This window comes from Rutilus rutilus (assembly GCF_951802725.1).
Source record: "Rutilus rutilus genome assembly, chromosome: 15".
In the NCBI taxonomy this organism is placed as follows: Eukaryota; Metazoa; Chordata; class Actinopteri; order Cypriniformes; family Leuciscidae; genus Rutilus; species Rutilus rutilus.
This window is the reverse complement of record NC_140220.1, coordinates 34,562,726-34,590,170: the sequence shown is the minus strand read 5'-3', so window position 1 is coordinate 34,590,170 and position 27,445 is coordinate 34,562,726. Positions and strand designations below refer to the sequence as shown.

The 27,445-nt window shown below is 37.6% G+C and overlaps 1 protein-coding gene across 1 annotated transcript in view; it reads left to right on the top strand.

The window, feature by feature from the left end:
* Positions 1 to 27,259, top strand: part of nt5dc1 (5'-nucleotidase domain containing 1) — a 58,606-nt gene extending 31,347 nt beyond the window's left edge. The window contains exons 7-12 of the mRNA XM_084433277.1: positions 15,283 to 15,457; positions 17,894 to 17,991; positions 18,337 to 18,458; positions 18,758 to 18,937; positions 22,022 to 22,184; positions 25,332 to 27,259. Coding sequence (XP_084289403.1) covers positions 15,283 to 15,457; positions 17,894 to 17,991; positions 18,337 to 18,458; positions 18,758 to 18,937; positions 22,022 to 22,184; positions 25,332 to 25,444 — 851 coding nt within the window. The 3' untranslated portion in view covers positions 25,445 to 27,259. The remainder of the gene's footprint in view (positions 1 to 15,282; positions 15,458 to 17,893; positions 17,992 to 18,336; positions 18,459 to 18,757; positions 18,938 to 22,021; positions 22,185 to 25,331) is intronic.
* Positions 27,260 to 27,445: the final 186 nt, after the last annotated feature.

Here is a 27,445-nt window from a genome sequence, read left to right as displayed (position 1 = left end):
CTTTTGTGCAAACTGTTCAGGTGCCGATGTTACGCATTACTTGACAGTGACTGCTGACAAAATATTGAAGGGAAAAACCTAACTTGGATCTAAATGTTTCATCAGCATTATTTCAAATCCTATGTCAAATCTAGATGTTTCTGTATAGAAGGTAATCCTTTCCATTTGGATGGATTTTCCTTTGCCTGTCATCAACGTAAGTACGGCCTTTCCCATCTTCATTTTAATGACCATGAGAGAGTGAAAGTGTTTGATTTGAGTGGAATTACTGACTTCTGCATCGTACTGACTCATACAGTAGTTAAAATCATTACTGGCTAGGTTTGAGGGAGGGTTACCCACTTTGGGAGAATATATGGTTTAATTGCAGAGTAATTTTTCAGAAGGACTGCCACAATCCATGGTGATGGTGTGCCAGATCTGAATAGGCTTTACAGTATACCAGCTGATTTTTCCAAAATCTAATTGTTTAATTTTTGTCAGCATTTTCTCTCTGACTGCTGATCACTGTTTACAGGCATGATTGTCTGGATGGCACAGTGGGGTTTATTAGAAGTCCAAGCACAAGACATAAAGAGCTTTTTTCTGGCAAGAATCTGATTTGTCCGATCAACTTGAAATGTTGCATGCAGTGTCTTTCTCTGAGTTTCAATCATTCAATATGGGTACATCCCCATATCTAAAAAAAATGGCAATTTAAAAATTCTCTGCAAATCACAACAGTGCTGATATTCTGAACAATATCACTCATGTGATATAGCTTATTTAGATACCTACTTTTCTTAACTTTCTGAGCAATACCTGTATAGGAAGTTGGAGTCCCAATATAAGCAGTTGTCCAAAACATTTAGACTTTAAGTTTTACATTTTTTGTATGTTTTGTGGAAACCGTGATACTTTTATTCAGGATTCTTTGGTGCATTAAAATCTCAAAATAACAACATTTATTTATTTATTTATATTAATGCATGTCTTTACTGTCAGTCTCGATCTGTTTAATGCGTTCATGGTGAATAAATATTAATTTCTCTTTCTCAAAAAATTTAGAGACTAAAAAAGGCAATTTATAAATTATCTGCAAAAAACAGTCTTTGACCCAAACTTTTGTTGGTAGTGTACCTGCACAGTAAAATGTCATTACAAAAAAGGTGGGACTAGATGTGATGCAGGTGTGAAACACTTTCCAAAGTGCCTCTTTTTCTCACAACTCTATATGGATCACAAAACCAGTCATAAGTCGCGCGGGCATATTTGTGGCAATAACCAACAATACATTGTATGGGTCAAATTTTTCGACTTTTCTTTTATGCCAAAAATCCTTGGTATATTAAGTAAAGATCATGTTCCATGAAGATATTTTGTAAATTTCCTACCATAAATATATAAAACATTTATTTTTGTGAGTGAATGCAGCACAATCGCGAATATAAATGGACAACTTTAAAGGCCATTTTCTCAATGTTTCGATTTTTTTTTTTGCACCATCAGATTCCAGATTTTTTCAGGGGGGGGATTTGACCCATGTGACTGGTTTTGTGGTCCAGGTCACACATATCCTTTAAAAAGTTAAACTTTTAAAGTAACACATCTCGAGAGCCCTTCCATTGTTGCCTAAATGCTTCCTAAGTAGCATGTCCAATCAAAAGGAGCTAAACCAGTCTAATTATACAGACTTTCTTAAGAGTGGTTTGTTAACTAGCCTAGTTTGCATGACTCAGTGCATGTGTAGATATGTGTACGTGTTATTTTATAGTATTCTCCACATCTGAAAGTCTTTGAGCTAAGCACAGAATCTGAAGACCTTTTCCTTCACTCCCAGAGATTTGGATGCTTGGTTGGGGTTTCTGTAATGACAGATTGTTACGTCTACAGTTTTCCGCAGCCTCCGGGGACGAGTTAAGGGAAGACTTACTTTGGAACTGGCGTCTGAGACTCTTAAATCTTAACCAAATCCCACCCTTTAGCCCAACGCCCTGTTTAACTCTTTTGCCATTCATTCTTCTATTATGATATTTCCCATCCATTCAGTTTTTAATTGTACTTCTCGTACAATGTGTAGTTCTGCTTGGCGTAAGATCTTTTTTTCTTTTTTATCTGAGGAGAATAGCACATGCACACATACGAAACACAATCCACAGTGAAGGTGTGCCAGATCTGAATAGGCTCCAGTATACCAGTTGATTTTTTCTAAATCTAATTGTTTTATTTTTGTCAGCATTTTCTCTCTGACTGAGTTTTCCAGAGAAAAAAACTTATGGTTGAGCACTTGTGGTCACCAAGCATGACCTTTATTTTAACTTTATCTACTCCTTTACATTGACCATCTCTGGTCTGTCTCTTGATTGTGTTTCAATTGCTGGAAAAAGTGGAGAATTAATAAATGTGTGGAGTAAATTGTGTCAATGATTTAGCAGTATCATCCTTTTAATCTAATTATTTGATTTTTTTTTTCATTTGAAAGAAAATTAACATGATTAGCCAAATGGTTTTATGTAAATATGTCCAGAAACGTATCAAGCTCACTATCCTTCTCTTCATCCTCTCAGAGCATTAGACATGTTTTTCTGCTGCTGCCGCTGTCTTTCTTGTCAGTTGTGTTGCATTATGTACGAGTGCGCTGGCAGTGTAGATATGGCATTATATGGTCAGCTTCTTTAATTCTAATTGCAAGCAAAAGTTTTGTTGAGTTGTAAGGCGCAGCTGGCTTGAATTTACTTGTTGAATTATCATGTTTAACCCCTTAACGCCTGAATTTATAAAGCTGTATATAAAAAAAAAAATTCTGTGTGTTTTTGACTTTAGGTAGATGGTAAATAATGTTGAGATTATCAATTTCACTTTTGCACAACAAATAAATAGAAATTTTGGTATGTTGCAAATTTGCGACAACAGGCATTTAGGGTAATTTTGGTATGTTGCAAATTTGCGACAGTGGGCATTTAGGGTATTTTTTTACAAAATGGAAAAATTAATAAAACACATTTTCCCATCTCAGGAATGTAGATTTTATTCATGGCACAAAGTTGTTAGAACTTATAAACTTTATACTTATAAACTTTGACAAATTAATGAATCTTGACAACAGCAAGAAACAAAACACTCTCCTACTCCCTAACATTGACAGTAGTTTTTATACATTCCATGTTACACTCTGTTTAACTCTTTCCTTGTTTCTCCAGTGCATACATTATATATTCTTATAGTGTTATATCCTAACATGCTATTTTTTGTGAAAAAAAAAAAAAAAAAAAATTTTTTGGCTGAAACCATCTAAATACAGCATTATTATAATATGTAGCCATTAGCCCAATCCAGCCGTTATGGCCCAATGTCGCAAATTTGCTACAAACAGAAATCTACAAAGTACGTAAAAAATATTCGTCACATGAAGTCTATATGAATAACATAGCTATAGAAGCAATCAATAAGCTGGTACATATTTTTATCTTAGCACAACTTAACTCATTTTGGGAAATTTCTCCACATTTGCGCACTTGATATGCGGATTTTGCAAAACAAAATATTAGCTTCGGTGAACCGGATGTAGTTCCCACTCCGACCGCTCCTACGATAAACCAGTGCGTGCAAAATGTTCCTAGGTATGTATCGAATGTGCACAAACAGGCATTGGGGGAAAACACACGCTATCTCGCCTGCAGTCTGAATGGAAGGGGTTTGTTGCAAATTCGCGACAGTAGGCGTTAAGGGGTTAACCCTTAAACGCATACCTCGGGTCTTTAGTGACCCGGGACGTCATTCACTACCCTCCTCATCATTCATTTCAAGTTAGACATCAACCTTCTTAGTATTCCTCAATCAATTCATTAGAAACAATAAACAAGTACAACATAATACAATTATTAAAGAATGCCTGTTTTGCCATTTATGTTTTGTAAAAAATTGTATTGGGTCGCTAACGACCCGTGGTGTGTAACACTGCAAGTATTTTTTTCTGCACAACAATAATTGAATCTTTGATGACTAAGTAAGTGCAATTCATTTTTATTCCACTAGCTGAAACACAATGATGAAGTGACATTTTACTCATAGTTACTGCAGGCAGAAAACAAAAGAATAAGAAGTATCATCAGCAAAACCTGAAATGCCTCAGCGATTTACTGCAGAGCAAATACTGAACGCAATCAAATATTAATGTCATTGTCACTTGATTGTGGATCTGGTAAAGCAGCTGTCAGCGATCCAGATGCAAATCCATGCAAATCCTTGTTGAAAATGCTAGTTTTAAGAATATGTTTGAGATTGCGAATATGAGCCAGATGCTGAATGTACTGGGAGATCTGATGCTCTGACGAGGACAGTGATAATGGTATAAAACATCTGCTCAGACTCTTCCAAGCTCCAAAGGGTAACAAAATATGCTTTATTTTATTCTTCTGTAATTGTAACTCTAATATAAGGAGAGTTTTATATTATCACAACAGGTAGAGATCCATCCGTGTTAGATATAGATCCTGGTCGCTAAAGACCCGAATATGTAATAATGATTGCCAAAACTTTCATGCATTTAAGGGTTAATTAACACAATAACATGGACGAGGCACTGTGGACCGATACACACAGCTCACTGTGCATGTCTGAGAGACAAACAGAGAGAAAGAGATGTGGTTACGCTGATTCACTTGCGCTGTTTGTGAAATTACAGTCTGAAACAAATATTTAATTTTTTTATTATTTCCTGCATTATAAGCATGGCACTTGAGGTAAAATGATGCACAATACTCGTGATTGCGAGCCGAAATTCAGGCCCTGGAAATATTGATACTTGGCATCTGTGTATCTACACAATATCATGCAAAATATTGCAATACTATGCTGTATTGATCCTCCCCCACCACACAGTCCTCACTGAGCAAGCCAACATTGCAGTTTTATTAAAAAAAATATGAAAATTAGACTAATGCACAGCCAAATGACACTTAAGATGTGCATGAATTGTTTTCAGGGGAAGATTTGTGGAGGCACTACAGAGTAAACGTGTTTGATTTATTTGTCTGTGGTCAAGCTGTCTGTTTGTTTATGTGCGCAGTCTGCGAGGACAACTCAACACAAAGTCTTCTTGCCTTTAATTTGAAGTTGCATATGTCTTTAACTCTGTGTTATTGGCACTTCTAATTTCAGCTGTTAACATCAGTTGACATAATAGAATATAGTTTGGAGAATTAGCTTTACCTCAGTCTCATTATCCTTTCATGGAGGATAAAAAAAGAGGACAAAGAAAGCACTCTCCAATATAGTGTTACAGGACTTTATATGTTCAGAAAGAGTTTCACATCCAGTGTTTAGTAGTTTCAGCTGTGTTTTTTGATGACCCTTTGGGACTGCACATTTAATTCCCCTCTTGTCTTTTAGCAACCACTGAAAAAAATGCCACATGGGACACATGCACTCATTAGTGGCCTTGCTGCTAAAAATGGTGAGAGTTGGTTTCTTGAAGCTGTTTTTCCTGGGTTCAAACAGGTGCACAGTAATGCAGAGTCAAATAAGGTCACTGCATCCTTGTGCAAATATTATACAATAAGCTGTGCATCGTGCAGATAACACTGACTCCGCATAAAATAATAGGTATGGCCTTTTCCCACTTGTCATAAATAGAGGCTGGTTGCTGTAAAAATAAAAATAGCTTTTTGTTAGCGATGAATAGCATGTCTCTCTGGGCGTGTGTGCTTTTCAGTCTTAAATGGTCAGTATCTCTTTGAATCATTTCTTTATGAGGAGGTAACTGAGCTCTCTTTTCCCATAAACTGTGGCGTGAGTGCTTCTAAATGGAGTGGCACAGCTTATTTTATCATCTTGCATTTAGTCTTTGAAGTATTTGAGGATCTAATTCAAGCTTCTCACAGATGCTCAGCACTTCCACTGCCAGCCCTGCACAGCACTAAAACACAGTTGACACATAATAAAGCATAGAATGATGTGAGTTTTTAACACATTTTGATATAGGGTACAACATGTCTAAAGGTGCAGTTAATTAGATTTTCTTCTAAACCACTAAATGGCAAAATTTCTGCACTTTCCTGAACATCTTCAGTCCACTGTGCACCTGGGAATTTGGCTGATCCTTGATGTGGTTGCAAGCGGCGATGCAAAGTCAATTCTTCTCTAAATGAATCTAATATTGTTGTTGTTTTTAAATGTGCTGTATTTATGAAGCAAATGAGAATTGTTAAAATGATTTGCGACAAAGGTCTTGTATATGATTTCCTGGTTTGTTCAAGGATATGTAAAAGTAAAAAATGCCCCTAGCCACCTTATACATTTTTTTTCAATTATGATTTTTAAACAAAACAAATCACTTAATTTCTTATCCCACAAAATGTGTTGCTCGATCAATTTTGCTAACAGCAAACCAACAAAAAATATTGATAAAACAGACTCACAACTTGAAAATTAAGAACTTCTCAGAGTTGTGTTGTGGTGAAAGTAGAGCACTTTGAAGGTGGGGTAAGCGAAAAAAAAAAACGCTGTTTGAAAGTTGGTCTGACCCACACAACCAAACACAACAATAAATGTGTAGCCAATCAGCATTAGAGGGCATGTGATGGTGGAGGAGAGAGAACGAGTTTTTAAGAAAATACTGTAGAAAGAGAGATGGGTGAAAGACATTACAAAAGAAAAAAGCTCAGTAGAATATCACTGGAAAATAAAGGGTTATGATCAGGAAAGAGCTTTAGGACCCGTGTTAATATTAGAAAAGCTTTCTAGCGCTGGAGAGAGAAAAGAGGGATGGCCCGAAAACAGACGCGGATGTTGCGTTGATTCGAGTTTGAGTGTCATTGTGTGTCTGGAGCTGCTGTGCTGTTGGCAACTAGCATTTTGAGAGGTGTTTTGAGAATGCAGAACCACCGAATGACAAATACAAAAAAAACACACACGAAAATGTCGGACTCAGTGTGCAAGGACCTTTACTCTTGTGTATGTATGTTAATGTATGTACTTTATTTTTCGTGAAGCATTATTTTGTTGTGCTTCTGCTACGATAAATAGACATCCACTCTTGCATTGCGTTTGTAATGGCGGCCAGCTAGTGGGAGTTGTGCACGCTGACGACTGCTAGAGAATGCAGTGTTTACTGTTTAGTGTCCTTGTTAGTGCAGTCGCCTCGCATGCCAGCGATCGGGGTTCGAGATCCACTCGGAGCAGGGCGGTTAGGATTGGAGGGTGAGCTTTGGAGGCGGAGCAATGAAGAAAGGGGCGTGTTTGTTTGGGTTAAATTATTTCATTATTAATGCAGTGTCCTGTTGTGGTATACAAAGGACGCAAATAAACGACTGGATGCCATGAACTGGATGTGGCATGTTTTGAAGAAAAGGGTGTGTAGTTGAAGTTGAAGGAAAACATCTGAAAACACTTATAGCACCTTTAAGAGGTTCTAAAGTGTTTTTAAAATAGCATAAGAGCAGGAAAATTTAATTTATATAACTCTACAGTTTGTTTTTTATTAAGCACATACCTGTAAAGCACATTGCAGTCAATTTAAAGGGTCATGAAACCTGCTATTTCAGCAGCAGTTAGTTCTCACCGCGGTATTGAAAAATGCTACAAAAGTGGATGTGGTGAGCTGTGGAGTGGAAGCAGAAGAGGCAGACAGAGCAACAGATTCTGGTGCAGTCTTGGGTTAAAGCGTCAAATACACTGGGTACGGAAAGTTTTTTTTTTTAAGTTTTTTCCTCTTTGTATACACAGCACCCCATATTGACAGAAAAAACACAGAATTGTTGACATTTGTGCACATTTATTAAAAAAGAAAAACTGAAATATCACATGGTCCTAAGTATTCAGACCCTTTGCTGTGACTCTCATATATTTAACTCAGGTGCTGTCCATTTCTTCTGATCATCCTTGAGATGGTTCTACACCTTCATTTGAGTCCAGCTGTGTTTGATTATCCTGATTGGACTTGATTAGGAAAGCCACACACCTGTCTATATAAGACCTAACAGCTCACAGTGCATGTCCGAGCAAATGAGAATCATGAGGTCAAAGGAACTGCCTGAAGAGCTCAGAGACAGAACTGTGGCAAGGCACAGATCTGGCCAAGGTTACAAAAAAAATTCTGCTGCACTTAAGGTTCCTAAGAGCACAGTGGCCTCCATAATCCTTAAATGGAAGACGTTTGGGACGACCAGAACCCTTCCTAGAGCTGGCAGTCCGGCCAAACTGAGCTATCGGGGGAGAAGAGCCTTGGTGAGAGAGGTCAAGAAGAACTCAAAGATCACTGTGGCTGAGCTCCAGAGATGCAGTCGGGAGATGGGAGAAAGTTGTAGTAAGTCAACCATCACTGCAGCCATCCACCAGTCGGGACTTTATGGCAGAGTGGCCCGACGGAAGCCTCTCCTCAGTGCAAGACACATGAAAGCACACCTGAAGGACTCCAAGATGGAGATAAATAAGATTCTCTGGTCTGATGAGACCAAGATAGAACTTTTTGGCCTTAATTCTAAGCGGTATGTGTGGAGAAAACCAGGCACTGCTCATCACCTGTCCAATACGGTCTCAACAGTGAAGCATGGTGGTGGCAGCATCATGCTGTGGGGGTGTTTTTCAGCTGCAGGGACAGGACGACTGGTTGCTGTCAAGGGAAAGATGAATGCGGCCAAGTACAGGGATATCCTGGACGAAAACCTTCTCCAGAGTGCTCTGGACCTCAGACTGGGCCGAAGGTTCACCTTCCAACAAAACAATGACCCTAAGCACACAGCTAAAATAACGAAGGAGTGGCTTCACAACAACTCCGTGACTGTTCTTGAATGGCCCAGCCAGAGCCCTGACTTAAACCCAATTGAGCATCTCTGGAGAGACCTGAAAATGGCTGTCCACCAACGTTTACCATCCAACCTGACAGAACTGGAGAGGATCTGCAAGGAGGAATGGCAGAGGATACCCAAATCCAGGTGTGAAAAACTTGTTGCATCTTTCCCAAAAAGACTCATGGCTGTATTAGATCAAAAGGGTGCTTCTACTAAATACTGAGCAAAGGGTCTGAATACTTAGGACCATGTGATATTTCAGTTTTTCTTTTTTAATAAATGTGCAAAAATGTCAACAATACTGTGTTTTTCTGTCAATATGGGGTGCTGTGTGTACAATAATGAGGAAAAAAATGACCTTAAATGATTTTAGCAAATGGCTGCAATATAACAAAGAGTGAAAACCTTAAGGGGGTCTGAATACTTTCCGTACCCACTGTATTTCTATAATTCAGAAGGGTAGCCATCATATTAAAAGTGAGGGGTACAGAAATGTCAAGTGTAATGCCGTTTTATCTGGCCTTTGTCTAATTGACAGGTTTTATTTGTATTGCTTTTAACTTTTTACCCCGCCACCACCATCATTTTTGATAATTTTCACAAAAATGTCATGGCCCCCAGAATATTCTGTTATATGAATTAATAAACATGAAATATAGAGCCTGAAAACCCACATCCTGTGACATTGACACAATGAAGATCTCGAAAAGATGGAAATAGCACAAAAAACGTAATCAGTTCAACTTAAAAATTAGTCAGTTTCTTACAACAATTAAAATGAACAAATGCTAATCTTTGTAATCTGTGCTGTGCAACTCTGTTAAAATCTCAGAAAATGTTGCATGACCCATTAAAGCCCTGAATGCGAGCTCTGATCGTAATCGGCGTGCATGCGGGTGGTCACTGAGTGCGCTCAGTCGTCAAAACTACAAAGCATTGTTGTTTTGTTTGTTAGACATTCCGTGTTTCAGGGAACGCGTGCTCTTCCACCAGTTGGATAAGATCACCGCTCCACCCGGAGTGCGTCACGCTAGACCTCTGCGTTTGCCTGTGTATGGAGAAAAAGCAGAAGAATCCTGTCCCTTCTCCGCTATAGGCAAATTGTTATATTATTGTTTGTCTTGCTTCGGGTGGTCTTTAGCTATGCCATGTGTGCACTGTTTGTGCAGATGAGCAGATAATAACCCATGTGTGTATGTGCATCAATGCCCATGTCTCTTGAATACAGTGGTGTGTGTTTGAGCTGGTGTGTTTCCAATCAAACAATAGCGCTCTCTACCGTTCATTGCTTAAAACAGTGATTCTCAACCCTTTTGATTCAAAGGTCCCCATGGTATCATCAATTTGTGGTTCCAGAAATTTCATGTGTCTGTGTGTTATTTGATTAAAACTATTGGCATTTGATGGAGAAAAAACAAATCTTGTTTTTGAATGTGTTTTTTTTAGGTTAGACGATTTAAATGTCAATATACACCTTTAAGTCATCCTGCAGCTTTCCGAGGACCTCTAGTGGGCTCCAGTATAATGTTTTTGTATTTGGCAGAGGTTTTTTTTTTGTGCTAAGTTGTCATTTATTTACATTATGACAAGGACAGCCCCCCCCCCCCCCCCCCCCCCAGAAACCTGAGTTTAATAGACTTGCTTTAAAGACACAGTGGTGATTCATGGATTGTGCTTTGCGATATTTAAACCTACAACCTTTGGTTACCAGCCCGTTTTTTAACACAAACAAATTGGGCTCATTTGAACGCTTCTCTTTGGAGATCTAGAGGTGTTTTCTCTGAGATGGCAAGGGAACTAATTCAGAAGAAGAAAATAATTGCTCGGTATCTCAATATTGTTGCAGTGTTTATCTTATCGTTAGGCTGAATGTTTTATTAGAGGTAGCTTAGATATCAGATGATAATCCTTATTTCCTGTCGGTAGCCTAGTTTTTGTTTTTTGTTTTTTTAATGATAATAACTGGTTGTCTACATTATTAATTAATGCATTATCACATTAATTATTATTTATTACACATAATTACTTGAATTGATAATTATAAATGTGCATTTTATTTGTTATATTCACAAGGCACAACAACAATTTAGAACACATGGTCACTTCATGTGTTTTTTTCTGATCAGAAAGCCATCCGATTTGTTAAAACTGTTTGGTCACATAAATGTGTCGCAAAACAAATATAAATCTGATTCAGTGTTTCAGAGTGCATTTACACCTGGGGCCTCACGTATAAATCTTTCCGTAGATTTCATCTTAAAAGTGCGCGTACTCACAAAAGTTTTCAGATTTATAAAACCAGAGCCTATGCAAAATTCTCTTTAGAAAACCCAACATGCATTACCTTATCTGCATATAATTTCCATGCACATTCCCATGTCAAGTCAAGTCAACTCACCATCAAGTGCTTTTAACAATATGGATTGTTTCAAAGCAGCTTTACAGAGATAATTGGAAATTACCGTAACAGATTGTTTAGGCTTTACAACAGCTCTATGATAAAGTTATTGTCCAGCCAAAGTTAGTTTTAATTGATTGATTCACTTCCGTTGCGAAGATCATTAGTTATTAACTTAGGGGCCGCCAACACGACACCGCTCTAACAGGAAAACCCTTAATGCGCTCCGACCTGCTCATCTGCACAACAACAGTGCCTGATGGCTCGAGAACGCAAACCTTGAAATAGGTGCCAAGGTAGCAAGCATTGAACATTTTTGAAGTTAGTAGTGTGTGTTTAAAGATGTTAATTATAATGCTTTCTGACAGTTTCTGACAGGTCTGTTCCACTGACTGTGCATCCAATAAAACCTTATTTTTCAATCTTCAGTATCTATTTTAGGTCCTTGGCAACTAGTGTAATCGTAGACAAACGATTGTTTTTTGCCAATTTATTTAACCAAACTTTTATTTTAAAAAAAGAAAGAAAGAAATTCGGTCTATAATGGGGGTCTGAAGACACCTTTTCATATACTTGCACTAAAAATATCATGTTTAAGCTAAATCAGTGGGACTAATACGTGACGTTTCCCACATGGGGGCAGCACAGCAATATAAATTCAGTTAGAAAGCTCCATTATCATGCTGTTGTTTGTTTAGATTTTAATGTGTGAACCTTTGGTTTTATACATATTTTAAGTCTAACAAAAGTCAGTTTAAAGGGTAATGTCTATAAAACTCTTAGATAATGTAATAGAAGTGCTCTGATAAAGATTGTGTGTTATTCAACACACTCCAAAATGCACAATATATGCATGTGTGCTCATACAGACCTGCACATATAAGCAAACAAACATTTATCCATTTAAATAAAAAAGTGTTTTCGGAAGAGGCCACTGGTGTAAAAGCTTGTATTTCTGCAGAGCCCAGTGTTGATCTGTGTTGTAGGCTGAGACGTCTCTGCGTGTGAATGTGTGAGATGATTCGAGGGCTCGGAGACGTGGCTGTGTGTACGTGGTGCGGCAGTATTTGCCAATATAAACTGAAGACTAGTGAATATGCCTGTTTTCCTAAGTCTCCTTTTCTGCTGTTCATGAAATGAAGACCCGGTACGTCTCACATATGGAGCGCATTCCTTCACTCCAGGCAAACACAGTCCACTTCCTGTTTTAGTAAGCTGGCCACCCTGCGTATACTGATACTTTTACTCTTTCACTAACAACTCGCCAATCTACACACTCCAGTGGCTCTGGTTTTCCATTCGTCCTGGTTTTAGTTCTCAAGAAACTTGGGTTTGTTTGGATTGTGGATTCTGATAGGATCAGACTGCCTCATGCTGCAGTTTTCAGTGTCGTAGTGAAGCGTTTGACAGGTTAAATCTGAATCTTTGTTGTGAGCGTTTCAGGGGTATTTGTGTGTATGGCTTGCGTTGAGGGCTGAACGTGATCTTGTGTGATGCTCGAGTCTGCGATCATGCAGGCTGTGGAAAAGTTTTGGAATCATGAGTGATGTGTGTCTGTTTGATGTAAACCATATGGGCTACATAGGTCAGATAGAAAGCCAGGATAAGAAATGAAAATAAGATATAAATAACAAAAAAAGATGTGCTGGCAGTGGGGGTCTAAAATCAACACGCCAAATGGCAAGCGCGTGTGGAAATTAGATTGGCGAGTAAATAAAAAAACAGTTGGAGCGTAATTAAGAACTGCAACATAATGCATAATTTAAATGGATTTGATATAATGACAATCTGATGCTCTCTGATGACATTTTGAGTCAAGACATCAATTATCTACTAAAGAGAACATACCACCATTCAAAGGTGTTTTGTTTTTTGTTTTGTTTTTAAAAGAAATTAATACTTTTATTCAGCATTCATTTCTATTTCAAATAAATGCTGTTCTTTTGAACTCTCTATTTATCAAAGAATCCTGGGAAAAAGAGTATCCACAAAAATATGGAGCAGCACAACGGTTTTCACCATTAGAAATGTTTCTTGAGCTGCAAATCATATCAGAATGATTTCTGAAGGATCATGTGACACTGAAGACTGGAGTAATGATGCTGAAAATACAGCTTTACTATCACAGGAATACATTACATTTTAAAATATATTACAATAGAAAAGTTTTGAATGTACTATTTTTACTATACTATTTGTTGTTTAAAAAAAAACATTATTATTTTTATTGTATCATTGAACAAATAAATGCAGCCATGCTGAGCAGAAGAGACGTCTTTAAAAACAAAATGTGTGTGTGTGTGCGTGTGTGAGAGAGAGAGAATATATAGTTGTGGTCAGATTATTGTAAAAATAAATCTGCATTGTTTATCCTTTTGATCTGTTATTCATAATATTTGCAAACATCTAACCTTTTATTGAAGTAAAATAATTGAAAGTGGGGGGTAAATCACATTATGAATTAAATGCTCTTCTCCAAAACATATTGGCCATAATTATTGGCAACCTTTTATTAAATACTTTTTGCAACCTCCTTCTGCTAAGAGAACAGCTCTTAGTTTTCTCCTGTAATGCCTGATGAGTTTGGAGAATAACTGACAAGAGATCAGAGATCATTCCTCCATACAGAATCTGTCCAGATCCTTCAGATTCCCAGATCCATGTTGGCGCTTCTTCTCTTCAGTTCACTCCACTCATCAGGTCTGGGAACTGGGACGGTCATGGCAGAAGCTTCATTTCGTGCTCAGTGACCCATTATTGTGTTGATTTTGACGTTTGTTTTGGATTGTTGTCCTGATGGAAGACCCAACCATTATAAGATTTCTAGCAGAGACCGTGGGCATGGGGTACTTTTATCCCTGTTTGCACCAAACACATCTGGTGTGTTTGCTGTCAAAAAAGCTTTTTTTGCCTATTTTGCAAACGCCCTTTCGTGTGTCGCGTGGCTTCCCTCAACTCATTCAAACATCACAATCACAGCTCTTACGGGTGCTTGTGAAGGCAGAGATAAATGGATAGATTAAAGGATGGATAAATGTAATCTACTTTCAATGAAAGGTCTAACATATTAGGAATACTTTTAGCTATGTTGCTATGCGTCATGAGAGTAAGCAACCGAGAGGCTAACACCAAAGACTTTAGATATAACATAGTAACATATAAAGAAGTCACCGCTCGCCACTGATAGATATTGAATATATGAATCTTGGCATTGTCATCCTGGAATATGGTCATGGAATGTGTCTTACGACATGCTAGTTTAAGAAATAAATGCTACACACTGCATGATTTAGGGTTAAATGAATTGTTGCCAAACATATAACATGCCAGAAACATTAATCACTGCAATAATGATCCAATCATAGACTATTAAGGGCCAGATATATGTGAAAAATGAGCGCTGAAAAGGCGTGGACAGTTATTTTTGCGGCTGACCTTATTGCATATGCATTTGTAGGACTTTCCCTTTCAGATGCTAAATTTATGGGAGGGAGAGTATTTAAATGAATCATGCAAGGTGATTCACTAAGGTTTGCGCTCGTCAGTGTTCTGGTGTTTGCGCCATTATTTACCATCCAAAAAAAGCACGTCTTAAACCGGACGCTCCCTGGTAGATTGCTTTGGTCATTATGGAAATGATCCGGCTGCGTCGGTGTTCTTTAATATGCGTGTCGTCAGCAGATCACGTGCAGAACTCTCCACTCCCATCGGCACTCTTGTGGAATTGCACTCTCACGTTAATTTGCCCTGTTCAGTAAATCTGGCCCTAAGTTTTAACTTTTTTTTTGACCAGTCAGTGTATATTTAACCTTTTGTTTTGTATATTTATTTATTTGTCTTTATTATGGCTAATATTACATTAATGTTTAAAATTTTATTTAAATTATAATTTCATGTTATTATAAGTATGATTTTTTTTCCCTAGTAACTATTACCCTTTTTGTTTCGTTTTTTTTGTGTTTTTTTTATTGCATGTGTTGGTGTTTACTGTTATTTAATCCAATAAAATACTACTAAATATTTTAAATTACCATTTGAAACTGAAATCTATATAGAATGTTTTACCTTAATAAGAAATGACAATTATTGATGCTTTTTTTGTTGTTGAATGTTTAGAGGACACAGGGACGTATTTCCCCAGTGTGAAGCGTTGTCCTGGTCGTTACCTGCAGCCCTGCTCGGATGCGGTCAAGAGATGGTTGAGGAGCATGAAAAACAGCGGGAAAATCCTGCTGCTCATCACCAGCTCGCACTCGGACTACTGTCGGCTAGTGTGTGAGCACATACTGGGGTGAGTTTTACAGACATACAACCTAACACTCGCTCTGAATACAGATAATTCAGGCCAAACCTCATTTGACATCAAGGGGTGGTGGCCTGGCTGCTGTTCAAAACCACTGACTTTCATGCGACTTTAACCTTTGAATATTTAGTTCTCAAAGTTTCTGGTACATCTCCAATGCTCTTGATTCTCCTGCATCGTCCACCTAAATCTATCTCAAATTTCTTCAGTGAACTGCATGAACTGTTAACCCTTTCCTCTGCCTCATCCCCTTGTGTTATATTACTTGGTGATTTCTGCATACATGTTGATACTGTTTGTGCAGAATCGCGTGAACTCTTGTCATTGTTTGAACGTTTCAATCTTGTACAACATGTCGATTTCGCCACACACTCAAAAGGTCACACACTGGATCTTGTCTGCACTGCTGGTCTACACAATGTTTCCGTGCTTGGTTCTCAAATTGGACTGTCTGATCACCTCCTCATCGAACTAAACTGTGAAATGCCTCTTCCTCGCCTCAGGGTGAAATCCACTATAACCTACTGTAAACTCAATTCTGTTAATCCTCTACTGTTTTCTGAATCTGTACAAACTCATCTCTCTGATACTACTGAACACACTAGCTCTCTCGATATCCTTACCAAATATAATGCCTGTATTTACACTGCCCTTGATTTACACGCCCCTTTTAATAGTAGAGTTGTACCTTCTACACACACGTCTCCCTGGTTTACCCCTGCACTTCGCAGTCTAAAAAACAGCTGGTCGTCATCTTGAACGCCTTTACAAGAAAACTGGTTTGACTGTTCACCTTTCTGCTTACACTGACCTTATCCAGTTGTACAAATCTGCTATAAAGCACTGTTTTCTGTAGTCAATAAACTCACCAACCCTCCTGCACCTGTCATAAGTAACTCAGCAGACCATTGCTTTCAAAATAAAATTGATAGCATTCATAATCATTTCCCATCCGTGATCTCTCCTGTCTCCACACATGACTTCCCCACTGCTTTTACACCTGGTATTCTTACTGATTTTGCCACCCCAACCCTTGCTACCACTATCAAAAACCTTGGTTTAATCTTTGATTCCTCCCTTTCCTTCCTTCCACACATCTCCTCGCTCACTAAGTCTGCCTTCTTTCACCTACGTAATATCGCGCGCTTGCGTCCATTTCTGAATATCTGCGATGCTGAAACCCTGGTTCACGCTTTCATCACTTCACGGTTTGACTACTGCAATTCTCTCTTCTATGGCTTACCCAATTCATCTATAAATAAGATCCAACATATTCAGAACTCCTGGGCTAGGGTCCTCACACACACAAAGAAATCTTCTCACATTACTCCGATTTTACGCAGACTTCATTGGCTACCGGTATGCTTTCGTATTCAATACAAGATACTCCTTATCACATTCAAAGCACTCCATGGTCTTGCCCCCCCCTATATTTCTGATCTCATCCATACCTACTCCCCAGTTCGCACACTTAGATCCTCCGATATCGGTCTGTTGACGATCCGTAGACACAAACTATCATCTTTTGGTGGAAGGGCTTTTTGTATCGCTGCCCCAACTCTCTGTAATTCTATTCCCCAACACATCAGCGACCTTTCATCATTACACGATTTCAAAACCCACCTTAAAACATATCTTTGTGCTACTTGTTTCCCTGAACCCTGACTTTATGATCTGATTTCTATGTGTATGTACCACTATCTATTATGTTATCCATCTCAATTTATTTGTATTGTTTCTGTCATGTTTCTATGTCATGTTTATTTGTACTTTATTTTAAAGCGACCTTGAGTTTCCTGAAAGGCGCTATATAAAATAAAGGTATTATTATTTTTATATATTATTAACAATAAAATATTGATAAGAGACATAAGAACTAGTTTAATCAACGTAACATTGAGTTATTTACAATATAAAATAATAAAACCTTTTGAATTAAAAGTGTTATTTAGACTTAGTTCATACTGTCAGTCCAAATGTGATTTTTATTAGTAATTGAGATCCAGTGTTTTGTTTTGAGTTGTGTATTACTGGTGCAACAAGGCACACACAAAAAAAGAAATGATAAATAGCAATAAACTCATATGTATATTGAGGACAACACGGTGAGAAACATTTCTCTATCTCTACTTGCTTAGTTTCTCCGATGTACAGCACTAAGCATTCCTCATCACGCTGTACTCTATATATGATTTTGCATTTAGTGTAGGATTCTGGGCAATATGGAGAATTATGGCATTCAGAAATCTACAAAAAAAATAAAAATTGTGCCGAGGAGATGCTGGCTTGTTTTATTTTTTGATAAAGTTGCCTATATTTCATTTGTGTTCCTCTATTGCTGTTCCTGTTTCTACAGTGGAGCCGGTCAGCATATACACACAAATATCACCATACAAATTATTTATACACTCTCATTTTTTGCAGAACGGACTTTGAGGAGCTGTTTGACATCATTATCACTAATGCTCTGAAGCCCGGCTTCTTCTCTCTGGTTCCGCAGCAAAGACCTTTCAGAGCGTTGGGTGAGTAACAGACATTTCCCATGACTCTGAAACCAGTGCAGCAAAAAGATGTTCTTTGACTTAGAAAACACTAAAGCTATGCGTTCGCTTGAGTTTAGAATAGGCATATTATTTCTCTAATAAAGGTTTAGTATTCCCATTTATTTAAGTAATTAAATTCATATAAACGCGTGATTAGTCGACTAATGGCTTAAATGAAAGACTGCCAGTTAGTGTAAGATGCTTTACTGCTGACCCCGGCTCCGTCACAGATGAAAGGTTAAGTGTATTAACTAATACTGTATAGAAGTATTGTTTGTTATCCTCATTGTGTATCTTAACATATGCTCCCCTTTCTCTCAATAGTGGATGATGTTGAAGATAGTGAAGGCTTGCCGTCTCTGGAAAAGCCTGGCTGGTATTCTCAGGGCAACTGGCCTCATCTACACGAACTACTGAAGAACATGACCAACAAACCTGAGCCCAAGGTAGGACAGTCTGAATCCTGAATCATTCTGATAACGGCAAAGCTTATCAGCATATTAAAATAATTTCTGAAGGATCATGAGACACTGAAGACTGGAGTAATATTTGTGGAAACAGTGAAACATATATATGTTTATAATTTATAATGTTTATAATTAATTTATTATAAAAAATATAAATATAAAAAATTAACATTTATTTTAGGTGTTTCTGCAGATGTTGTATGCTGCCTATATTGAATGTGTGTGTGTGTGTGTGTGTGCATTGATTTGCATCCACATGTGTGTCTTCTCTGATGAAGGTGGTGTATTTCGGAGACAGCATGCGCTCGGACATGTTCCCCGCCTGCAGCTTTGGAAAGTGGGAGACGGTGATGATTGTGGAGGAGATGGAGGGGGAGGGCGTCCCACGTGCGAACGCGACCCCCTGTAACAGCCCCGCCCCTACTGAAGGCCCTGCAGAGAAAAAGGGCAAGTTTGAGGTGGGACTGAAAGGCTGTTTCTGTTTAGTCAAGCTCAGGATATTTTCCACACTCCATTTCATAGGGAAAAGAGTTGGAATGTTACATGTGCTTGTCTATTGGACATCTTGGATTATTGGAATCTCATTTGATATCGTTAACAAAATCTTACTTTTATGTTTTGGAATAATGTCTTTGGCGATATATATATATATATATAAAAACCTTTCATCAAATTTAGGAATTTTGAACAATACTCATTCTTGTGTCTTAGGATAACTTTGATGAACTTTTTTGATCCACTTCAAATGTTGACTACTGTATATATATATGTATATATGAAGAGTTCAGATGCAAAAGCCTCTAAGTGCCATCTGAAATTTTCTTCTAGAATGATCATTTTTATAAAGCTTGTATATTTAAGTTAAGTAATTTCACTTAAATGACAATTAATAGGTCATTTGCATTGCCAGTGAAGTGAAATTACTGAACTTAAATATACAAGCTTGATAAAAATTATCATTCTAGGCTTTTGCATCTGAACTCTTCATATATATATATATATATATATATATATATATATATATATATATATATATGTGTGTATGTATATATGTATATATGTATATGTATATGTGCACCGAAAATTCTGAATGCACTTAGACAAAAAAACCGAAACCCCGGGTTGCCAGATGTCGTAAATCACAGCGTATTGTAGCCATGGAAGCCAGCAAACAAACTGGGTCAGAGATTGCAGATTCTACCCAACCTAAAAAGCCTCGGCATCCATCTAAAACAAATCAACTCGTCAACCTAAGTAAGTAAGTAAGTAAAGTAAGTAAAGTAAGTAAAGTAAGTTAAGTAAGTAAGTAAGTAAGTCTCCTCAGCTTTCCCGCGTGTGAGGAGGAGGGGGCGGATGAAACAACTCTCTCTAATATTTTTAATAGTTCCTATTTCAACCACTAGCTGTCAATATTACATACTGCACCTTTAAAGTAACACCAAAATTGGACAAAAAATATATTAAAATAATATTAAATATCAGTATGTTATACGCTCGCAAAGTTGCAAAAAATGCTGCGCAAGAGTGAAACCTGAGCACTGAACACTGAGGGGCGGCGCGGCTTATATTTTCGGTTCACATTTTCAGCCTTTTTTTTCTTTCGGCCAAAAACCAAAAATTGATGGATGGATAGCAGTGTTTCATCAGAGATTTGAAAAACAGCTGCATGCATTTTTTTTTTACAATCACTTGTTGTGTTACAAAGACACCAGTGGGAGGAAAGGCAGCCAGCAGGAAGGAGGAAGTGGAGAATTACAGGAAAGATAGTGGATGTTTAAAAAAATATGTCTATACAGCAGAAATACGATTTCTTAGAAAACTGTAACATCACTCAACCCCCTCTTTGTCATTCAGGGTTTATGATTCGGTTTTCAGATGAACGAACTGTATATTAATTTCACAGAAAACTTTCTCTAATATTTTTAACTGTTCTTTGGAAAGGCAGGAAAGATGTTCCACTTAAGTTTTACTCTAAAGAAATTAGAAATACTTCAAAACTAATACAACTAGTTATGTTTCAGGATGTCTGTAACTGAAATTAGGAGAATGTATGTATTAGTAGAATTTTTTTTTTTTTTGTGAATAATTTTGTTGTTGAACAATTGGCACCTACCAAATTAATATTTTCTCCATATGTGAGTGCATTAATGTCTTAGATTAAAACAACTATAGATTTTACCCACTGACATCTTAGCCTTCATTTATTTTATTTTTTTTCATTTATTTATTCTTTTTTTTATATATATATATATATATATTTCAGTGACCCCAATAATATTTAGCTACTGCTTATACGTGTATCATGTTCCAGTTTATTGAACACTATGCTTAGTTGTACTATTCTGGTATTTTTGAAAAAACCCTGTTTAAAAAGTAGAGCTGATGTGAGATTATCAGCTTTTGTTGGGAAATTAACTGTTCTCAGTCTTGAATCCCTTTGTATTTTGCGATTCAATTTTTTCTTTTCTTCAGAAATCACAGAGCCAGTATTATGCAAAATGTTGTGTGTGTACGTGCGTCAAACTATGGGAACTTCTGCTCAAACACTTCCTCTTTTACCAGATCAGAGAGTTTCATTCTATTGAAGTCCTTCAGTTCAGATACATCATGAAAACATGCTGAGAGAAATTGTTTGCTTCCGGTCTCAGATTTTATTTTGGACATCACATTTGTGACCCAACACAAAAGCATGTCCTTTAAATCCAACTTTTAATTTCATTATTATATTTTTTATTAAAGGTATAGTTCACCCAAAAATAAAAAATGTTGACAATGGTTCCTGTCTCGACTTTTTGACTATTTTAGAATTGCCCATGACCGCTTTAGAATGGGAGTCTATGGCCATGCACAAACATGTCCTTAAAACAACCCTTAACGTTCGTTTTCAGAACTGTGCAACTCACCGAGTGGTTAGTGGTGTTAGTTTTGATGCGAAGTACATTGGCAAACTGTTCATTGGTGGTTAATTTTGAAAAAGGTTTGACCATAGAATGCCACTATCGACCAATTAAAATGTAGTATTCCTGATGCCTGTGTATTTTCCTTTCCAATTACACACTATTCAATGGTTAGTGGCATTTTATTTTTAATTTTTTCAGAACAGATTAGACCTGTAACCATCCCACCTCTCCAGGAAGAGAGAGAGAGAGAGAGAGAAGCTCTGTTTCCACCTCGGATTAAGATGCATTTTCGATGAACATAAGTGGACATGAACACATCCAGGACACATTACCGTTTACTGCTGGTATTATCATGCATTTCAAATGCGTCCCGTGACCACTTGCTTTTGGATTTCGTCGAGACCCTCCCCTTTTATTTCGCCGCACTCTTTATCACTCATTACTTTCACTTTTGACGTACAAATACTATCGAATAAACAAACCCGTGTTACGAAGCTTACGTGTAAATATGAATATAATGTAATATAACAATATGATACAATATTATGCAATGTCCTGTATTCATTGGTGGTGGTTTGTCAAGGTTGATTGACTTTGTGCTCTTTCTCTTTCTGTGTCTTCCTTGTATAATCTTTCCCTTAGGATCAGGGAATGAAATCTCCTTCTGATGTATCAAACCAGTGGGGCTCATATTTTGTAGACGTGCAAAAGAATGAAGGAGAGGAGACACAGAGACTCACCTGGTGTTGTCGCAGTATCCACACATACAGCACTATGGCTATACCCAGCATCGAGGCTATAGCAGGTATTTGTGATTTAATGGGGGAGTCTGAAAGTCTGAGATTAGGACTGAAATTGCTTCCATTTTGTGTTATTTTCTTATTTAAGAAAATTTGAGCAAAAAGTTTACTGGTTTGGCCCTGTCCTAAATGACACACTTTATACTTCTGGTCTTGTGGACTTACAGTGGCCACTGTATGCATGTGATCGCGGAGTCCACGAGACCATAGGGCGTCCCATTTGTCATTTTAGGTTTCAGAAGGGTTATTTGCGGTCGATATGCACCCACCGCACTGAAGCAAGCTCAGCAGGAGACTGCTACTAAACAGTCAAAACCCTGCTACGTCACGAAAGTGTGGACTCGTGAGTGTTTAGGGTGACATTTGGGTCTGGGCCAATCCTTAATTGAACCGTTTCAGACTCTTTGAGAAAAGAGGTGATGCTGCTATGTATATTATGAGAACATTGGGGTTTTACGACGTAGGAGACTCCAAAACAAAATGAGGAACCTTTAAAAGAGCATAATAGGGGCACTTTGAGTGTCCGTAACCCTACAGTTCCTAAAAACTATTCTTGTTCTCTACTTCTGCATTTCAGCTTTTGCTCTAGTTTACTGGCATTAATTCAGATTTGCATACTGCAAATATTGGGTCTCATTCACTAAGATTTTAAGAACAAATCATGAATTTTTTTTTTTTTTTTTTTTTTTACGAACAAATATAGGAACAACTGAAACCACACGTACGCAAAAAGCACTTGCTCTTTACGGCCTTATAATCATATTAAGAAGTTATATTTCATCCTAACATGACTATAATTATATTGAAGTATGTTGTATTAATAGTATTATATAATCCATGTATAAAATTAAATACTACTATTGTTAAATAATACAATTTCGGTTTCTCTGAATAACGCAGATATGTGCGTATAATGAGAGGTCTGTAATCTGGGTCTGTATAAAAAAAGGTGTTTATTGAGAGAACTGGTGAGGATGGGACACTTGGCATTGCTCGAGGATCATTTGACGAGAGTGGCGAAAGGCTGTAAGGAAAGTGTGTGTGGAAAGCCCTTATATGGTGTTTGGGTGTGTTTAATGCAATTGACTAACCTCGTGCTCACGACCACTCATTTAGAATATTCCAAATTCACTATTATCAGAACGATGTTAAGAACAAATTCATGTGTGTACGAACGAGTTGTGAATTAGGCAGATATTTTAATGAGAATTTCTTCTAAGCGTATACATATAAAATAATCCACGCAATTATTAGTGAATGAGACCCATGTTCTTGACTTTTGTACAGTTAATTTCTATGCTCCCTATTTGTAAATCACTTTTTGTGTGTATTAAATGATTGCATAGAATGTTAAATTCTCTTTTTACTGATCGGATTATCAGATTAATATCTGATCATATATAATTTAGCCAATTTCAAAGAATTTAGCTTTTAGCACATATTTCTGAAAGATAAAATAATTACTATTCAATAATATTAATAGTTTAATAGCGGAGTTATATTAATAAACACCCTGATGCTTCCCAGATTTATAATGGCAGTGGATTGCAACCATAAGTTTGAAGCTCAAAAAAGTGAATCCATCCATCATAAACGAACTCCACACGGCTCCGGGGGGGTTAATAAAGGCCTTCTGAAGAAAAGCGATGAGTTTATGTAAAAAAATATTGGTTTAAATATTGGCTCAAACTGATGGTTGCGGTCCACGGCCATTATAAATCTCGGAAGCGTCAGGGTGTTTATTAATATAACTCTGCTTGTATTCATCTGAAAGAAGAAAGTCATATACTGTATAGATGGCTTGAGTAAATCATGGGGGAATTTTCATTTTAAAGTGAACTACTCCTTTTAATATTTGAATCTTCTAAAAATGTCTTACTGGGATAGTACCCAAAAATGAAAGTTGTCATAATTTACTCACCCTTATGTCGTTCCAAACCCGTAAGACTTTCGTTGATCTTTAGAACATAAATGAATATATTGTAATGAAAATCTGAGAGATTTCTGTCCCTCCATTGACAGATACGCAACTACCACTACCGCTTCAAAGCGTTCATAAAGATATCGTGAAACAAAGCCATATGAATTGAGCAGTTTAGTCAAAAAAATTTTCATTGGTTCTTGCAGAAGCTCAAACGTGCTGCGTAACACGAGAATGAACCTCATTGGTTCTTGCTGAAGCTCAAACGTGCTGCGTAACAAGAATGAACCTCATTGGTTCTTGCTGAAGCTCAAACGTGCTGCGTAACACAAGAATGAACCTCATTGGTTCTTGCTGAAGTTAAACGTGCTGCGTAACACGAGAATGAACCTCATTGGTTCTTGCTGAAGCTCAAACGTGATGCGTAACACGAGAATGAACCTCATTGGTTCTTGCTGAAGCTCAAACGTGCTGCGTAACACGAGAATGAACCTCATTGGTTCTTGCTGAAGCTCAAACGTGCTGCGTAACACGAGAATGAACCTCATTGGTTCTTGCTGAAGCTCAAACGTGATGCGTAACACGAGAATGAACCTCATTGGTTCTTGCTGAAGCTCAAACGTGCTGCGTAACACGAGAATGAACCTCATTGGTTCTTGCAGAAGCTCAAACGTGCTGCGTAACACGAGAATGAACCTCATTGGTTCTTGCAGAAGCTCAAACGTGCTGCGTAACAAGAATGAACCTCATTGGTTCTTGCTGAAGCTCAAACGTGCTGCGTAACACAAGAATGAACCTCATTGGTTCTTGCTGAAGCTCAAACGTGCTGCGTAACACAAGAATGAACCTCATTGGTTCTTGCACATCAAGCAAACATGTTTGAGCTTCTCTTTACCAACACTGATGTTCGTATTGATGAATGTTTATACGTGAATAAATGCCTACATTCAGTTTGTTCATCATATAAAGTGATTGTGTCTCTTCGGAAAATTTGGACTAAACCTCTCAATTCATATGGATTCGTTTTACAATCTCTTTATGAACTTTTTGAAGCGTCAAAGTAGTATTTGCATAGCTGTTAATGAAGGGACAGAAATTGCTCAGATTTCATAAAAAATATCTTCATTTGTGTTCCGAAGATGAACGAAAGTCTTACAGGTTTGGAACGCCATGAGGGTGAGGAAATGGTGTCCCCTCTTTAAAACTTCCCCCTGTTCAATCTCTCTTCCAGATCTTCCTCTAGACTTTAAGTTCCAGCGATTCTCTTCAGATAAGCCCATCACGACAGGTTATTACCCCAGACCTCCAGACTCGCTGCTGAAATGGGAAGAGAACTTGTCCTGAACCCTCACGCCTGTCAGCATAGACCGGGAGATTGTTTCACCGTTACGTTCTCGAGCTTCACCACAGAGCTAGACCATCCATTCGTCCAATCAGTGATAAAGCTGTGTGAATGTTACACCCAGAGCACTGTCTGTGTATCTTCTCACCCCTTCCTGAATCAGTCTGCACAGTATGAAGTTGTGTCGGTATAGATGCTGAATATCCATACGTTGATCATTGGATGTCTCATGCAGCGTTGTGCGTTCACTACCATTAAACTCATTATAATGGTGTACAGAAGAAAAAAAACATAGCTTTCCCATGAGCTCTGTGTGGTTTTCTGTTTAGTTTTGATCAGTTTTTTTTTTTTTTTTTTTTTTTATGAAGGGAATGTTACCTCTGAGGATTTGTTCCTGCAGCTGATGTTTATGCTTTCTGCTGGCAAGCAAGCACAAATTATATTGAATATTCACGCAATCAAGAAACAGCCATGATTTCTTTGCTCCTTTTGTGATTGAGTGATGTTTTGATTGTTGTAAACTACAAGTTCTGTAACTGGTTCAGATCTAAACAAGTTTATTGTATTCTGCAAAAGTGTCAAATGAGCAAATGATCATCATACTTCCAAACCCCAAAAATAGTATTAAAGGAATAGTTCCACAAAAAGGTTATTTACTCGCCATCATGTTGTTCCAAACCATAGTGCCGTTGTTGAGATTGCTGAAACATCTTCACACAGCTCTTTCCATACAGTTCATAGTGACCAAATATGTCAAGCTCAATTTAAAAAGCACAGTAAAACCTAGTCCATATGTCTCATGGGCTTCTGATGCCTCAAGAAGAACATTTCAGTTGTCATTCACTGATAATTTTCCCTCCACTAAGTTGTTAACTATATGCATTGCAATCAGTTCATTGATTTAGTGAGCTGAACTCAAGAACTGGATCAGTGAATGAATTGTTGCTTCTTTTCAACTCAAGGACTCCAGTTACAGCAGTTCTCCAGTTAACATCACTGAGGGGAAAGTTAATCAGTGAATACCGACTTGCGTTTCGGTCTGTTCCTCGCACTAAGCGATCAGAAGATTTGAAATACAGCAAGCAAGTCCTATGTACATTTTGGAATTTTTAGGAATATTTTGTTCCAATGAAGAAAGTCGTACCGGTTTGGAACAAGTTGAGTGAAGATAGTGGTGAACTATTCCTTGTAATTTCCTTTTGTTTTAGGTCTTCTTTGTTATTGAATGAAGAAGGGTGAATATATTTTCTGTGTATGTAATGTTGTCGCAACGTTGTGTAAAAAATATCGTGCTGTTGGGTGTCAGTGTAAACAGTCGATTTCTGTCTTGCGCAGGACCAATGTTGAATGGTGCCAAGCTTTACCCACCCATTTAGTGATTTTACGTGTCAGGGCGCATCTCTCACCTAAAACCTGTTATTTGTTTCATGTGTGTACTGGCCCTGAGCTTTAATAATGATTTGTTTAACGCAATGTAAGTGGAATTGATGTATTTGTTTTTATTTTGTATTTATTTTTTTAATATTGAGTGCTCTGATGAGGTTTCTGCAGTGTTAGGCTGTAATGGATTTTACGTACAAATGGTACGATGTTAAAAACGTGTTGCATGCCCAAAACTGAGTATTGAGTGACACTTTGTTATGGGTACAGAAGTGTGGAAATCCTCATCATAAGCATGACCTACTTTTCTCAAATGAATTAAAAAAAAAAGTATTTTCTGCTGTATGTGGTGAGTAGCACTAGTGCCTGTTTATCGAGTGCAGGGAAAGTGTTCATATGTGCAGATAAAATAAATAAAAATGTTAGTATGTTTAAGAGATTTCGTGTGCTGTTGCCCCTTTTGAATGCCATCGCATATGTAATGCAATATCTAATTTCACAGCATTTTAAATGCTTTAGAGGAGGTGGATAGACTGGATGGATAATATCAATTGACAATCAACATCAAGATTCTGGGTTCACATTTACAAAAACTATTTCAAAGGAAAGGTCTTATGTCTTTT